Source organism: Ambystoma mexicanum, chromosome 5q, assembly GCF_040938575.1.
Source record: "Ambystoma mexicanum isolate Mex_15411 chromosome 5q, UKY_AmexF1_1, whole genome shotgun sequence".
Classification (NCBI taxonomy): Eukaryota; Metazoa; Chordata; class Amphibia; order Caudata; family Ambystomatidae; genus Ambystoma; species Ambystoma mexicanum.
The window spans coordinates 133096790-133110726 of record NC_090933.1 but is presented as its reverse complement, the minus strand read 5'-3'; the positions used below and the strand labels follow the sequence as shown (position 1 = coordinate 133110726).

The 13937-nt window shown below is 51.4% G+C and overlaps 1 protein-coding gene across 2 annotated transcripts in view; it reads left to right on the top strand.

Annotated features, from left to right (window-relative positions):
- The window catches only part of ATP9B (ATPase phospholipid transporting 9B (putative)), a 3609114-nt gene that overhangs the window by 2700173 nt on the left and 895004 nt on the right, over positions 1 to 13937 (top strand). For both annotated transcript variants that reach the window (XM_069620656.1, XM_069620655.1), the window contains exon 16: positions 9448 to 9609. In XM_069620656.1, coding sequence (XP_069476757.1) covers positions 9448 to 9609 — 162 coding nt within the window. The remainder of the gene's footprint in view (positions 1 to 9447; positions 9610 to 13937) is intronic.

Here is a 13937-nt window from a genome sequence, read left to right as displayed (position 1 = left end):
ATCTCGGCCCGAAGGAAGGCCCTGCTTCAGTAGATTTTGGAGGCTGAAAGCAAAGCCGCTAAGCGGGAGACATATTTGACCTCAGACTCTCCAGAGGCGCATCAGCCGCTCCTCACGGCCAGAGAAGTACTCCAATATCTCCTTGGACAACGCCAGGCAGGCTCATCAAGAAATGCGAGTTGCATTTATGAATCAGATGACAAGGGGGAGGAGGGGGTATGTTGACATGGCTCGAAGAGGGACGAGGGGCACAGACAAGTTTGGGAGCTGTGGTCAGACTGGGGGGAGTTCGAGAGGACAGACAAAGGTATAGCTGACTTATTTATGCAGAGTTCTACTAGAACCTGTGTGGGTTGCGAGATGCCACCATACTTGATAACCTGACCCTCCCGACTGTCGGAGGCCCAGTGCCTTCGGAAGCTGACCTAACAGAAGATGAAATTGCCCAAGCCATTACCCAAGTCCACTCAGGGAAAACACCTGGCCCGAATGGATTCCCTGTGAGGTATGGAAGAAATTTGGGAGGTCAGTGATCAACCCTCTGTATATGTTTCACTACTGTAGAGGGCAGTGCTCCCTTCCCCCAGACCTCTGTGGGTCTTAGAGGCCAGTCTCTTTGATCAATCAATGGGGAAGCAAAGATTCTTGCAAAGGTGCTGGCGAGACGCTTGCTGACAATTATCTCATGTCTGATCCACCCCGAGCAGTGTGGATTTATGCTGGACAAATCTACACTCATGAACATTTGGAGGTTACACTTATGGCAATAGAGCAGGTTTCCATTATACGGGAACCGTTAGTGTTTCTGGCGGTAGATTTTGAAAAAGCATTTGACTCGGTGGTGTGGGACAGCATATGGGAAATCACAGGGAAGATGGGATTTGGAAACGGTTTCCTGACTAGGGTTTGCTTACTTTATCAGTTGCTGGTTGCAGAGATCCGGGTGAATGGTACGACCCAGAGAAGCTTCCAGTTATGGTGGGGCATGCAGCAAGGAGTCCCGTTGTCCCCCCTATTGTTTACGATCGCTGTCAAGACTCTTGCTGCACTACTTTGCCAGGATTCATCATAGGTGGGGGTCCGCTGGCCAGAGGTGAGGGGTCGTGACAAGGTTTCGCATATGCGGATCACCTATTGGTATGCTTGGGAGCTCCAGGCCTTTCCTACCCTATTGTGACACAGCGACTGTGGGAGTATGAAGTATTTAGTGGGCTATGAGTAGATTGGAGCAAGTCATTTCTCTTCCCGGTCCAGGGCTCCGATCTAGCGATCCCCCCGGACTGTCCATACTGAGTGGAAAAGGAAGGCTTTCGATAACTGGGTATCCATATCAATAGAGATCTTACACGGTTCCTTATCCACAATCTATATCCTATCACAGATAGATTTCTTCGGGATGTCCAACACTGGAAGTCTCTCCCGTTCTCTTTTGGGAAGGGCCACGCTTTTCAAAATGCTTACATTGCCACGGTACGTATATGTTTTCCAAAATGCCCCCCGTAAAGATACCCAAACTAGAATTCGGAAGAATAGACACTGCCCTCTGTGAACTTGTATGGGGTGGTAGACAGCCACGGATTGCCCTGTCCACACTACAGCGGTCGGTCTGGAAAGGTGGAATCGGGCTACCACATGTCTGATGCTACCACTGGGTGAGTCAGCTGGCGGTTGTAAATGATGTGCTCCATGGGGACCCTGGTCTGCCCTATATACGAGCTGAGAGGATGGGACTGGAGGGTGTGGCTCCGCTCCGTTACATATACCAACAGACTCAGAGGACCTTCCCACAGTCAATGATTCAACACACAGTGCGTGTAAGGATGGAAGCCCACAAGTATATTGGGTGAGACAGTAGACTGACCCTAGCTCAACCGCTCTGGGAGAATACTATGCTGCCAAAGGTGAATCAACTGCTGGTGCTGACTGGGTGGGAGGATGTGGGCATCAAGACTATCTGCGATGTGGTGGGTAGGGGAAAGTTACTTGCTGAACTGCAACAGGTGTTTGGCTTTTCGGATGTGGAACGATGCCACTACTTGCAATTATCGCATGCACTGCACACACAGCCATATAACTTCCTGACTTGTCACAATGCTCCCCACTTCAAAGGAATGTTCTCTTGGAGCACAAACCACCAAGGTTACCTCCACCTTATACCAATCCATATCCATCTTTGCAGCTCCAGAACTATCCAAACTCAAGGCCAAATGGGAGGTGGATGTGGTACCTATCGAACCAGAGGACTTGGGTGTAGGCTCTGATATTTCCCAGGGAGATTGCGATTTCCTCCAGACTTCAGCCTGTGCAACTCAAAATCCTTCATCGAGTCTACCACCGAGGGTCTTGCTGTTTCGATGTTGTCATATTGATGGGCCCCCTATGCTTTTGTTTTGTGGGGTGGGGAGGCCACTTTTATGCACATCCGCTTTTGGACGGCGTGCTGTGATAAGTTATCTCAGACACTCGTCACATAGATACCACTGGACCCTAAGCTGTTACTTTTGGAGATATGGGGTGAGAACTTTTATAACCAACATGAAAAACTGTTTTTCTCCAGCATGGGGTCTGGCATGGATTCACATGCTCATGAATATTCCCTGTCGTCAGGCTGGGAATCCTCAGTAAAGAAAAAAATCAGTATCGGTTTCGTTTCTGATCTGTCTTTCTTAGTAGTAACCAATCACTGATCTCTGGGTCATACTGCCCCCAGCCAATGACTGCCCTCTCCCTAAGCCCCGCCTCCGGCAGCCATCCTCAAGTGTTGGGAGTCCTCGTGTTTAGCTCTCGAGTTTTTTGCTGCGTTTTCACGCTTTTTTCAGGAGATTTCTCATTTTTTCGATTTAATCGAGCCTCAAGCTCCACCGCTTCTACTTCCGATAACGGGGACCCATTTCGGAATTCTTCTACGCCCCTCAAGGGTGAAGTTTTCATCGAGTTTACACTTCTTGGAGGATTCCGGAAGATCTGCGGCATACCTCAACGGACATGGCCCAGGACAAGGGGAGCTCGACGCCCGGATCCAAGCTGTTCAGGAACTGCCCTGGATGCGGATTATATAACGTTTTCAAGGAAGGCGAGCATTCGCGATGCCTCTACTGCCTCCATGGGGACAAGACGCACGTGGAGAAGGACTGTGCGTTCTGCAAGAACCTTTCGGAACGGACCAAACAAGATCGTCGTTCCCGCCTTGCCACCTGGCTGGAGAAAGGCACAGCAAGTGAGAAGGAGAAGAAGTTGTTTGAGCGGGCTTCTAAGTCCTTTGAGGGCGCCCCGGTGACAGGGGCCCAACAGAAGGCCAAGCACCGCGAGTCCGCGGGCTCCGAGAGCGCGGAAAGGTCGGGCTCTTCGGTTGCCAAGCAGGGCGCTACTTCCCCGGCACGTTCGACCACGAGCCAGAGCCAGTAGGCCACTGGAGCGGACCCGGTCGATCTCGAAGGGGGAGCGAGGCGCTGATCCCCCCCCCCCAAGGCAAAGGCACAGGATGCACCTAAGGTGGTGAGGGCTTTGATCCACCCGGCTAAGGCCTCTACCGAAGTGGGCGCTGCAACCCTGGCGAAGCCGGCTGAGAACTACGCCAATGGAAACGGCCTCTGGGCCCAGAGTATCCCTGCCGCCTCGGAGGGAATCCTCTTTCCAGCCCATTGCTAAGACCCCCGTGAAGCCCCTGGCTGAAAAAGAGGGGGGGGGGGGCAGTGGCCATTACAGACTCGGAATCAGCCTCTGAGGAGGAACTGGTGGAGACCGAGGAGGGCCTCAACGAAAGGTCCATAGGCCTCAACGAGAGGTTCAGAAACATCAACAAGAGGTTCGAGAAGGTTCAATCCCAGGGGACTGTCCCTGCAGACGTGATCGAAGATAGCGACGACGAACAGGGCCCAATGGAGCGGCCATCCCGTCCGTTGCAGCCATTGCCCGAGCCCCAGGATAGCTCGGCGGCCATTTTGTTGGCAATCCAATCCTTATGTACCGAGATAAGGACGAGATTACCAAGCACCCCGAGGGAGGAGCCAGAACCAGGCCCGTCGGGAAGCCCTCCGAACAAGCGGAGGAGAGTCCACCCCGCTCTGCCCTTCGTGCCTGCGAGACCGGTGGACTCCTCATCCCCCTCGCCGGGAGAGGATACGGCGACGGATACGGCGACGGGAACAGACGATGACGGCGGCGATGACACAGCAGACATCCTGTCGTCACCCCTCCCCCCCGCGGGCGACCCCAGCCGACGAGGTTGGCTCTTTCCACGCCAAGATAACCAGGGCATCCGAGCTCTTCCAGCTCTGCCCTGAAGAACAGAAAAAGGAGGGGTTTCTGTACCAACGATGAGAGGCTAAGAGGAAGACGGCCCTCGCGGTCCTCAAGAACCCTGCCATGACACCCGCCAAGAGGGACAGGTACGAAAAGAAGTACCGAGTCCCTAATGCCTCCCCCCTGTGCCTCAGGGCCCAGCCCACGCCGGACTCGGTCGTCTCGGCAGCGGCTCAGAAGAAGGCAGCGGGCACGGCGGCTTCAACTTCCACTTCCCCGCCGGACAGCGAGGGCAAGAAGTTGGACTCAATGGGACGACGAGTCATCTCGGTGGCGGCGACGACGATGATTAAGGCGGCCAATGCCTTAGCAATCGTGGCCCGCTACGACAGGGAGCTCTGGTTCAAAATAGCTCCCGTTAGACTTCCTGCCTGATGACAAAAGGGCAGAGGCCCTAGAAATTCTGCAGGAGGGTGAGGTAGTGTCGGATCACGCCATAACGATGGCGACGGACATCGCCGATACCGATATTGCCAACTAGGCAACGGAGTTTGCCTCCGACGACGGGGATGGCTCAAGGCGACAGACTTTCGCCAGGACGTCCAGACCAGGGTGTTGGACATGACGTTCGATGGCAACAACCTCTTTGGTAAGGCGGTGGATGAGTCTCTACAGGCCATCAAGACCGATTCGGAGATGGCCCGGGCCCTTGGGGTGCTTCAGCAGCGATGGCCCTTTCGGAGCCCCGGCGGCAGACAGGGTGCCTCCAAAGGATCCAGTGGTGGCTCCTCCGCTTACCGCCAGGCGGCCCGCTCCTCTTCCCAGGAGGCCTACAGAGGTCGCGGCAAGCAAGGGGGATCCCGCCGTCATCGTCAAGGAGGCCAAGGCAGCAAGGCCTCCTCCAAACAAGACTGACCCAGCCGTGTCGTCGGGCCCCCACCGAAGCACCCCGGTGGGAGGCCGGCTGACGAAGTTAGTCAGCGTGTGGGAGTCCATCTCCACCGACCGTTGGGTGCTGGACACCCTAGTTAACGGGCACTCGCTGGAATTCCAAAAGAAGTGCCCTCGCATTCCTCCCGTGGCCAGGAGGGAGAATCCCTTCCCTCAACTGCTGTTGGAAGTAAAGGCGATGCTCAAAAAAGGTGCCAACGAGCTTGTCCCCAGGAGGCTCCGGGGCTCCGGAGTGTACTCAAGGTACTTTCTCGTCAGAAAGAAGACCGGCGGTTGGCGCCCCATCCTGGACCTGCGTCGGTTAAACAAATGCATCAAGGTGCAGAAATTCAGGATGGTCACCCTCCAGTACGTGCTGGGACAGCTGGAGGAAGGCGACTTTCTATCGTCGTTGGACCTGGAGGATGCTTACTTCCACATCCCCATTCTAAAAAGGCACAGAAAGTTCCTCAGGTTCGTGGTTCAGGGATGCCACTACCAATTCAGAGCCCTACCGTTCGGATTAAAGTCGGCACCCAGGGTTTTCACCAAGTGCCTGGCAACAGTGGCGGCGCGGCTGCGCCTGCAGGGTATCTGCTGGTTTCAGGCGAGGGGTTGCTTCGAGGACAGGACCTCCTCGACGAGGAGTTCCGTCGGGCGATCCTATGGTGGGGCACCCGGGCTCACCTCACGACGGGCACAGACTTTCAAACTCCAGCGTTTCAAGAGACTGTGACTACGGGCGCCTCTCTGGAGGGTTGGGGGGCCCACACCGGAGATCTCCACGCAAGAGGCCTTTGGCTCCCGGAGGAGAGGTCTCTTCACATCAACATCTTGGAGCTCCAAGCAGTGTTCTGGGCGCTCAAGTCGTTCCTCCCGTCCCTCAAGGACAAAGTGGTGAGGATCTTCACAGACAACATCACCACAATGTTCTACATACGGAAGCAGGGGGGCACCAGATCCCCAGCCCTATCCAAGGAGGCCCAGGATCTGTGGCACTGGGCCGTCGCCAGGGGATGTTTCTGGTTCCCTTCAACCTGGCAGGAATAAAAAACACCATCGCCGAATCACTCAGCAGGGAGCTGCGCTCGTGCCACGAGTGGGAACTGCGCCAGGATCAAGTGGATCGACTCTTCCAACGGTGGGGCAAACTCCAGATCGACCTGTTCGCGACGGCGACGAACTCCAAGTGCCAGAGGTTCGCCAGCAGGTTCCCACAGCCGAGGAGCATGGGCGATGCTTTCTCGTTCCCTTGGGACGGCCTGTTTCTGTATGCGTTCCCTCCGTTGCCGCTCCGCCTCATCAACCAGCTCAAGAAGTCCAGGTGCAGGATGATCCTCGTCGCACCGGCGTGGCCGAGGCAGATCTGGTTCCTGGACCTTCTGGACTTGTCAACGTCCCAGCCAGTCAGGCTGCAGGCGGACGCGGATCTCCTCTCCAGAGAAGGAGGCGCCATTCTCCATCACGACCCACAGTCTCTGAACTTGCAGGCCTGGCTCCTGCAGCACTAGAGTTTGGAGGGTACGATATCCTGGCTGATTGCAGAGAGGTTCTTGCAAAGGCCAGAGCGTCCTCAACTCTCAAGTGTTACGGTCATAAATGGAAGAGGTTCTCTGTCTGGTGCCGTGCACAGAAGATTAACCCTCTGCGGATTACGGCCTCTCAAGTGCTGCCATACCTACTGTCGCTGGCCAAAGCTGGTCTGGCTCACGCCTCCATAAAAATACATCTGGCTGCCATCTCCCGATATACCAGGACTACGGGACGGGTGTCCTTGTGGTCTCATCGCCTGGTGAAGGAATTTATGAAGGGACTATTCCGATCATTCCCGCCGGTGAAGGCTCCTGCCCCGGCGTGGGAGCTTAATGTGGTGCTGACCAGGCTCATGGGACCCCCATTCGAGCCTATGCATTCGGCGCCTTTGAAGTTCCTGTCATGGAAGACAGCGTTCCTCGTGGCCATCACCTCTGCACGACGAGTGGGAGAGATTCAGGCCCTATCTTGCAAGCCTCCATACTTGACCTTTCATGACACGAGGGTGGTGCTAAGGACGCACCCCTCCTTCATGCCCAAGGTGCCGTCGGACTTCCACCTCAACGAGCCCTTGGTGTTACCAGTTTTCTTCCTGTCGCCTTCGACGCCGGCCGAGAGGACTTTGCACTCGCTGGATGTAGCTAGAGCGCTGAAGTTCTACGTGGACCGCACGAAGAGTTTTCGGAAGACGTCACAACTGTTTGTGAACTTTGGGTCTGTGAATCAAGGGAAGGCTCTATCGAAGACTTACATTTCCAGATGGCTCTCCGGCTGCATCATGCATTGTCACAGGTTGGCAAGCCGACCGCTGCCCGGCCGTCCGAGAGCCCATTCGACCAGAGCGATCGCTGCTACCACGGCGTTCCTGTCTGGTGTGCCCCTGCTGGACATCTGCAGGGCTGCTACGTGGAGGTCGACGCACACCTTCACAAGATTCTACTGCGTCGATCGGGACTCCAGGGAGGAGTCCAGGGTCGGCCAAGCAGTGCTGCGCAACCTGTTTGGTTAAGGTGAGCCTGGTGAGGAGGTAAGAGATGCTTAATGTTGAGTTGTTGTATTGCTTAATGTTGAGCCTGTTGCCACCTCCCGTTGTTGTGCATGTGTATACTGCTATGTATTCTTTTATTCATGAGCATGTGAATCCATGCCAGACCCCATGCTGGAGGAGGAACAAGTTACTTACCTGTAACTGTTGTTCTCCAGCATGGGTCTGGCATGGATTCACATGCGAACCCTCCCGCCTACCCCTCTGTGGCTCTTCACTTGGTCATACTGCCACTTGGCGTGCTACCAAATCTGAGGATGGCTGCTGGAGGCGGGGCTTAGGGAGAGGGCAGTCATTGGCTGGGGGCAGTATGACCCAGAGATCAGTGATTGGTTACTACTAAGAAAGACAGATCAGAAACGAAACTGATACTGATTTTTTTCTTTACCGAGGATTCCCAGCCTGACGACGGGGAATATTCACGAGCATGTGAATCCATGCCCGACCCATGCTGGAGAACAACAGTTACAGGTATGTAACTTGTTCCTTGTCCACAACGATTGGACTGGTAAAACTGAACATTGCTAGGAAATGGAGTGCCCCAGAACGCCCTCAGTACAGACAATGGGTGGCAGACGTACACATTTTTGTGTCCATGGAGCGAGGTATATACACTGCACAGGGTTGCCCGGAGAAGGTAGACAACATTTGGGGCGGGGAGTAGGGTGTCTAAGTACTTCAGGCGGGGAAGAAGGCGGTGGAGGCATAGCAGTTCGTTGTAAACCATCACGATAACTCTGATTCAGGGTGACCAATCTTTTCTTTTTTGTGTCCGTTATAAAATTAATGAAAATCGTTCTATTAAAAAAAATGATTTCTGAAAAAGAGTGGTCTGTGTCCAGAGGTGGCCAGTTTGAAGATTGATTGATGTCCCAAAGGACTCCTGCAGTTTCCCTCTCACACACTATCCTCAACAGATCGTTTTAGTAGGAATAAAAGAGGGACATTTAGTTGACGAGAAACTTAGAATATATACATCCTGCAATAACCGGTTGGAATTAAGTCGTACATACATAGCTCAGCCATTAATCCTTTTCAGGCGACTGCATTGTTTACATTGAGTAATAACACCTATTTTTTTACAGCACTTACAAGCGGCAGGAATCAGACTTGAAGAGCTGCTTAAAATATGAAAATGTGTGAGCAGTCTTTCTGTATGTTAATCATTGGACTAGACTTTATCAGAAATATAAAAGTCTGTTTCTGCACTTTGTGTAATTGTCAAAACAAGCAAGCACTAGCACATCCTCCTCACGTGGTGCTCAACAGTGGGAGTTCTTTTTCAAATCCGCTGTGTATTGAACCACTTGGAGTGTAATGTATACATGTGGTGAAATGTGCTTAAGCAAGACAAACCGAGTCAAACTGTGCAGCACTGCTGGACTGTAAGACAATGCTTCATTAGATCAGACTCTAGTAATTGAAACCCCCTCTACTGCAAAAAATCGATAACAAATGATACTAAACTGCTTCGAATACAGCCTGGGAAATATTGCCGTGCGTTGATGTTTAATGTCACTTTAATTAGACTTAAAAAAAAGTATTTCTGCCACAGCTGGGTGCTCTACAGTGTGCGCCAGTGCACCAGTTTATTAACAAGCTGCTTGACCTTTAGCCTGTAGCCAGTTATTTGGACTCAGCATGGTTTCACGGGGTGCGATTGACCTTTAACACCACCATTTTCTCTCTTCCTTAAGGTGGCACTGGTACAGTGGACAGAGAGCGTCGGCCTGACTTTGGTTAGCAGGGATCTGAACTCGATGCAGCTGAAGACGCCTGGTGGACAGATATTGACATTTTACATCCTGCAGATCTTTCCATTCACTTCGGAAAGCAAACGCATGGGCATTATAGTGAGGGTAAGCTTGACACTGTTTTTATAGGTCACACCTTGTCCCTGAATAGGTGATTCACTCATGTTCAGTAGTATTTCTTTTGCGAAAAGGGGGCTCACAATGGACACATGTATCTCAAATTTAAGAAGGTATTAAAAAATAAACACGTTTTACAGTATATAGCCGTACATATCTTCACAATGAATGCCAGAAGCCCTAAAAATGATAGTGAAACTGTTTTTGTAGTACTTGCTGCCAAGGTCTTCTGAATTCAAATAATTGTAAGTAAAAGGTTTGGCTATCTATGCGTTCACCCACTAAACTATTTGCCGGCACAATTGGTAAAGTTGTCAGAATGTTTTCTATTTCGACCAAGTTTGTTTAGATTTTTCAAAAGAAAGCACTGTAATTTCTTATTCAGTGCGGGCAATATGAGCATTCAAATGTTTGTCTAGCCATGCCGACTGCACAGAAGGTAGGTAGTGATTTCTAAACTCATATTCACAGTACCGTTAAACCAGCAGTAATCTCAATAATAAAGTTGAAACAGGCACAACATGAACGATACACCTCTTTAAGGTAACAGGGGCCCGAGGGCAGGCTCTACTCTTTAAAAGGGATGGGAGCCAGTAAGGAAGCATCCAAAACAACAGTAGTACTGTGATACAGAAATAAAATACATGTCTAATCAAAGTTCAATAGAATACAAGACTTTTAACAAACTAAAAGGCCAGACAAAGTAATAACAACACTAACAACCCACCCCTGTAATGAAAGTTGCACTCTGGGTAGAACATCAATGTATGCAAACCGTTGTCTTTAAGCAATATTTAAGTTTAAGTATATGGGCCTCATTACGACCCTGCTAGTCCGGAAAGAACGGTGGGGATAAAACCGCCGCCACAGTTGTTTCTGGTCCGGCTGATTCAGAGTCCTGCAGGCGGGAGGTGTCACTTGGCCGGTTTAACACCACCCGCCTGCAGGCGGACATGGAAACACTGGCTCTGTCATAGTGTTTCCATGGTCCCCATCCCCATGGAGTCCTGTCGGACTCCAAGGGGATGGGGATTTACAGAATTCTGCCTCCAGAATTACCAGGTCACAGGGGTTGTCATGCCCCGGTGATTCTGGCAATCACGGAGGTGGAATGGTAATACGGGTCCGGTGGTTTTTCCAGCACGGCTACCGTCGGACTTGTAATGAGGCCCTATGTCTTTGAAAAAGGTAGGGATTTGGGGTTTTAATTGTCCCTAGAGCCTTTAAAACCAGGCCACTGGAACAGAGCTAGCGTATTGTGAGAAACCAGAAGGTGTCTCACCCACTAGTTCCTGAGGATCTGCCATCCAGGTGGCCATGACACAGCCATCACTTTTGGATCGCGTTCCTGGGGTTGGACCAGTGCGAGAGGATCACCTGGATGAGGGGTCTTTGGGCATTCGGGCACCGTATGGTGAGACGCTGTGTTAGGAAAGATTCCCATTTTTTGTGTAATTTTCCCTCCAGTTGTGAACCCCCCAACTTTTTGCTGATGATTAACACCATAGTCTGACTTCACCAGAGGAGCCCAGCCTTCTACTGTACTCCTCTAGGATTTTCGCTCACTTCTTATAGGGAAACTGAAATGCCCTTAAGACAGTCAGTACTGGGAGACTTTGTTTCCCTTAGTCCTTTCCAATGTTTCAACTTTTCTGCAACATGTAACGAGTGTACAATGTACCTTCCGGTACAGTACACTTGGGTCTATTAGTCATTTCCAAATGCCTTAGATACTCTCTAAGGATTATTTAGGAGAAGTGCAGATGTGCCTCGGACAGGGCTGGTGGCAGCTTATCATTTAGTATATTTTTAACCCTTTCCTGCCAGGCAAACCGCGATTGCCCCGTTTGAAACGCCAAGCTTTCGCGGGCTTCTGCATGCCTTGTGTGTGTGCCTCCAGGATGTGGGCTGGAACGTCTGGATCCAATACACATCCTGGGTGCCAGAGAGTCTGGAGCGCTGTGAATGCCTGGGACCACTATGGTCCGGGATTGGTCCACGTATGGTATGCCTGTATGTGAGCAGATCTCCCATTGGGTCCTCTTCGTTTTCGCGCGAAGGAAATTCTGGAACAGAGAAGGCCCCAAACACCCATACCATGTCGATCTCTGGAGTTCTCACTGAACGATAGATAGGATCCAAGTATCCTGGAACTAAGAAGCCTAGTCGAGGAACCGCTGGTGACCCGCTGGAAGGTTTGGCACCCTGAGCCCGCTGTCATCCTGTGGGACCCCTTTGCATCTGGTTGTTCTAAAAGGTCTGTGAAGACGCTTTGACCCATAGGAATAGTGGGACCAACTATTCTCGTCACCTTCATCAAACCCTGCAAGTAAGCCTTCTCAGAACTGCCCCATGGCCAACCAGTGGGCTGACCAGCTTACGCAGACTCTTTGCCCTGATACCGCCGCTGTTTCGAAGAGGCCCTCAAAACTTGGTATATTGCTAGCTCTGTGTTCATGGCAACCTCACACCGAATTTCGTACACTTGGCGTTCCCAGGTCTGAAGTGAGACAAGTGCGCCCGAACCGGAGTATATGCGGTTACCGTGTCGCCTAGGCGTGGTGATGACCTTTGCAGGTGCGCTGAATTTGTGCCCCTCTTGACCCTGAAACCTGCTGCAGTGAAACTGGCCTGATCTATCCACCAGGAGCGGAGAAATCACCACCGTCCCGTTTGGGAATCATTGCTGTATCTTCGCTGAAAGCTGTAGAGCCACCAGATTGCCGCACTTGAACCTGTAACCGAAGTGGTCTCGACTGCTGAAGTTTGGTCTGGAGTGTGCCGGGGGTCGGTGAGTAATTGCAACCCTAACTGGTGGCCCCTAGCGCCTCCATCCATTTTTACGCACAAGTGGCCCATAGGAGCCCCTCTCCTTTCCACTGCTAGTGTGACCTAGCAAACTATTTCTAACTCTTGGAATCGACTCTGCCCTCAAGTGGAGACCCTCCTCGAATAGTAGGAACCTATTCTTCATCGCCTCACCCACCTCCCTGAGTTGCTACAGACCCTTGAAGAAACCCTGTTTTTACTCATTTGAACTCCTGCGTGCCCTGGCATTGCATGTACATTTGAGTATTAGGCTCCACTCCTCTTAGGCATTGGACTGCCTCTAAATTGGGATTGTGTTGGATGCAGAAGGGACTAAAGACTATTCGCACTGCCTGTTTCCTTCCCCTTTTAGGTTGTGGACCCATTTCGTGCATTAATCCTTTAGACCCAAATAGTCTTGCATATATGTATTCAGATAGGATTGTGTTGGCTTAATAGTATTACTGTGATTTGATTTGTGTGTTGAAAATAAAGGCTATGCAATAATTGTATATGTATTTTTAATATATCTACACCTGACTGGGAGTGATTTGTAAGTGTCCTTTACTCTGTGTGCTCAATGAGGTCTTTCAGTCACCCTCGCCCCTCCTGAGACCTAGTCTTGACCGCCGCCAAGCTACCTTGATTGGTCTGGCTTGTGCAGAAGGTTACCCTGTTCCAAGAAACTAGGCTGGCCGCCTGAACCTCTGCCCACCAGGTCAGAGTTCAGAAATCCATCTTAACACACGGTATCCCCTTCCCTGTAACACCTTTACCCCATTGTACCAGGTAGGATATTTAGGAACTCAACTACTGCCCTTTTTACAACACAAACACTTTCTCACAGACAGCCCTCTATGAGGGAAAATGTACTAATAGTCGAGCTGTATACCTGACGTGTCCCAATACAATGGTCAGGCAAGGTCAGTCAATTACTGACCATCACACACACCTGACTTGCATTACACTTCCCCCCCACACGGATAAAATGCAGAGCACAAGAGCACACTCGGAGAGAGGCAAAGCACACGAGGAAACAGCAGTTCTAAGATCGAAGTTTCACAAGAGGAGAAAGACGGCGAAACAGAAGGGGATTGCAAGAAGGGAAGTTCCTTTGACCTTTTCGACAAGGAACCATTACTTTCACAAAGCCTCGAGAATAGAAAGCATGAGACCAGGCTGAGGAATCCTGCATTGTGTGTCGGAGGTACCTGGGGCCTCCTGCGTCGATAATGAAGGCGGGGAGAATCGCCAGCTGCCGTGGTACTGTCATTGGCTCCAACAACAAAGCAGCATCAGTGAAATCAACTCAGCTGGTGAGTTGGGGAGACCAATACAAGACCGGTCTGTGTTGAAGCCAAGGTTGCCAGCAGCAACATTGTATGGCGAGATGGAACGAACATTGTATAAAACATGTGCGATAACCAACGCAAGTAAAGTTGAACTGAGTGATTGAACTTTGAAACAAAGATACAATACCTTTGACAGAGTGGTCTGGCACCACATGT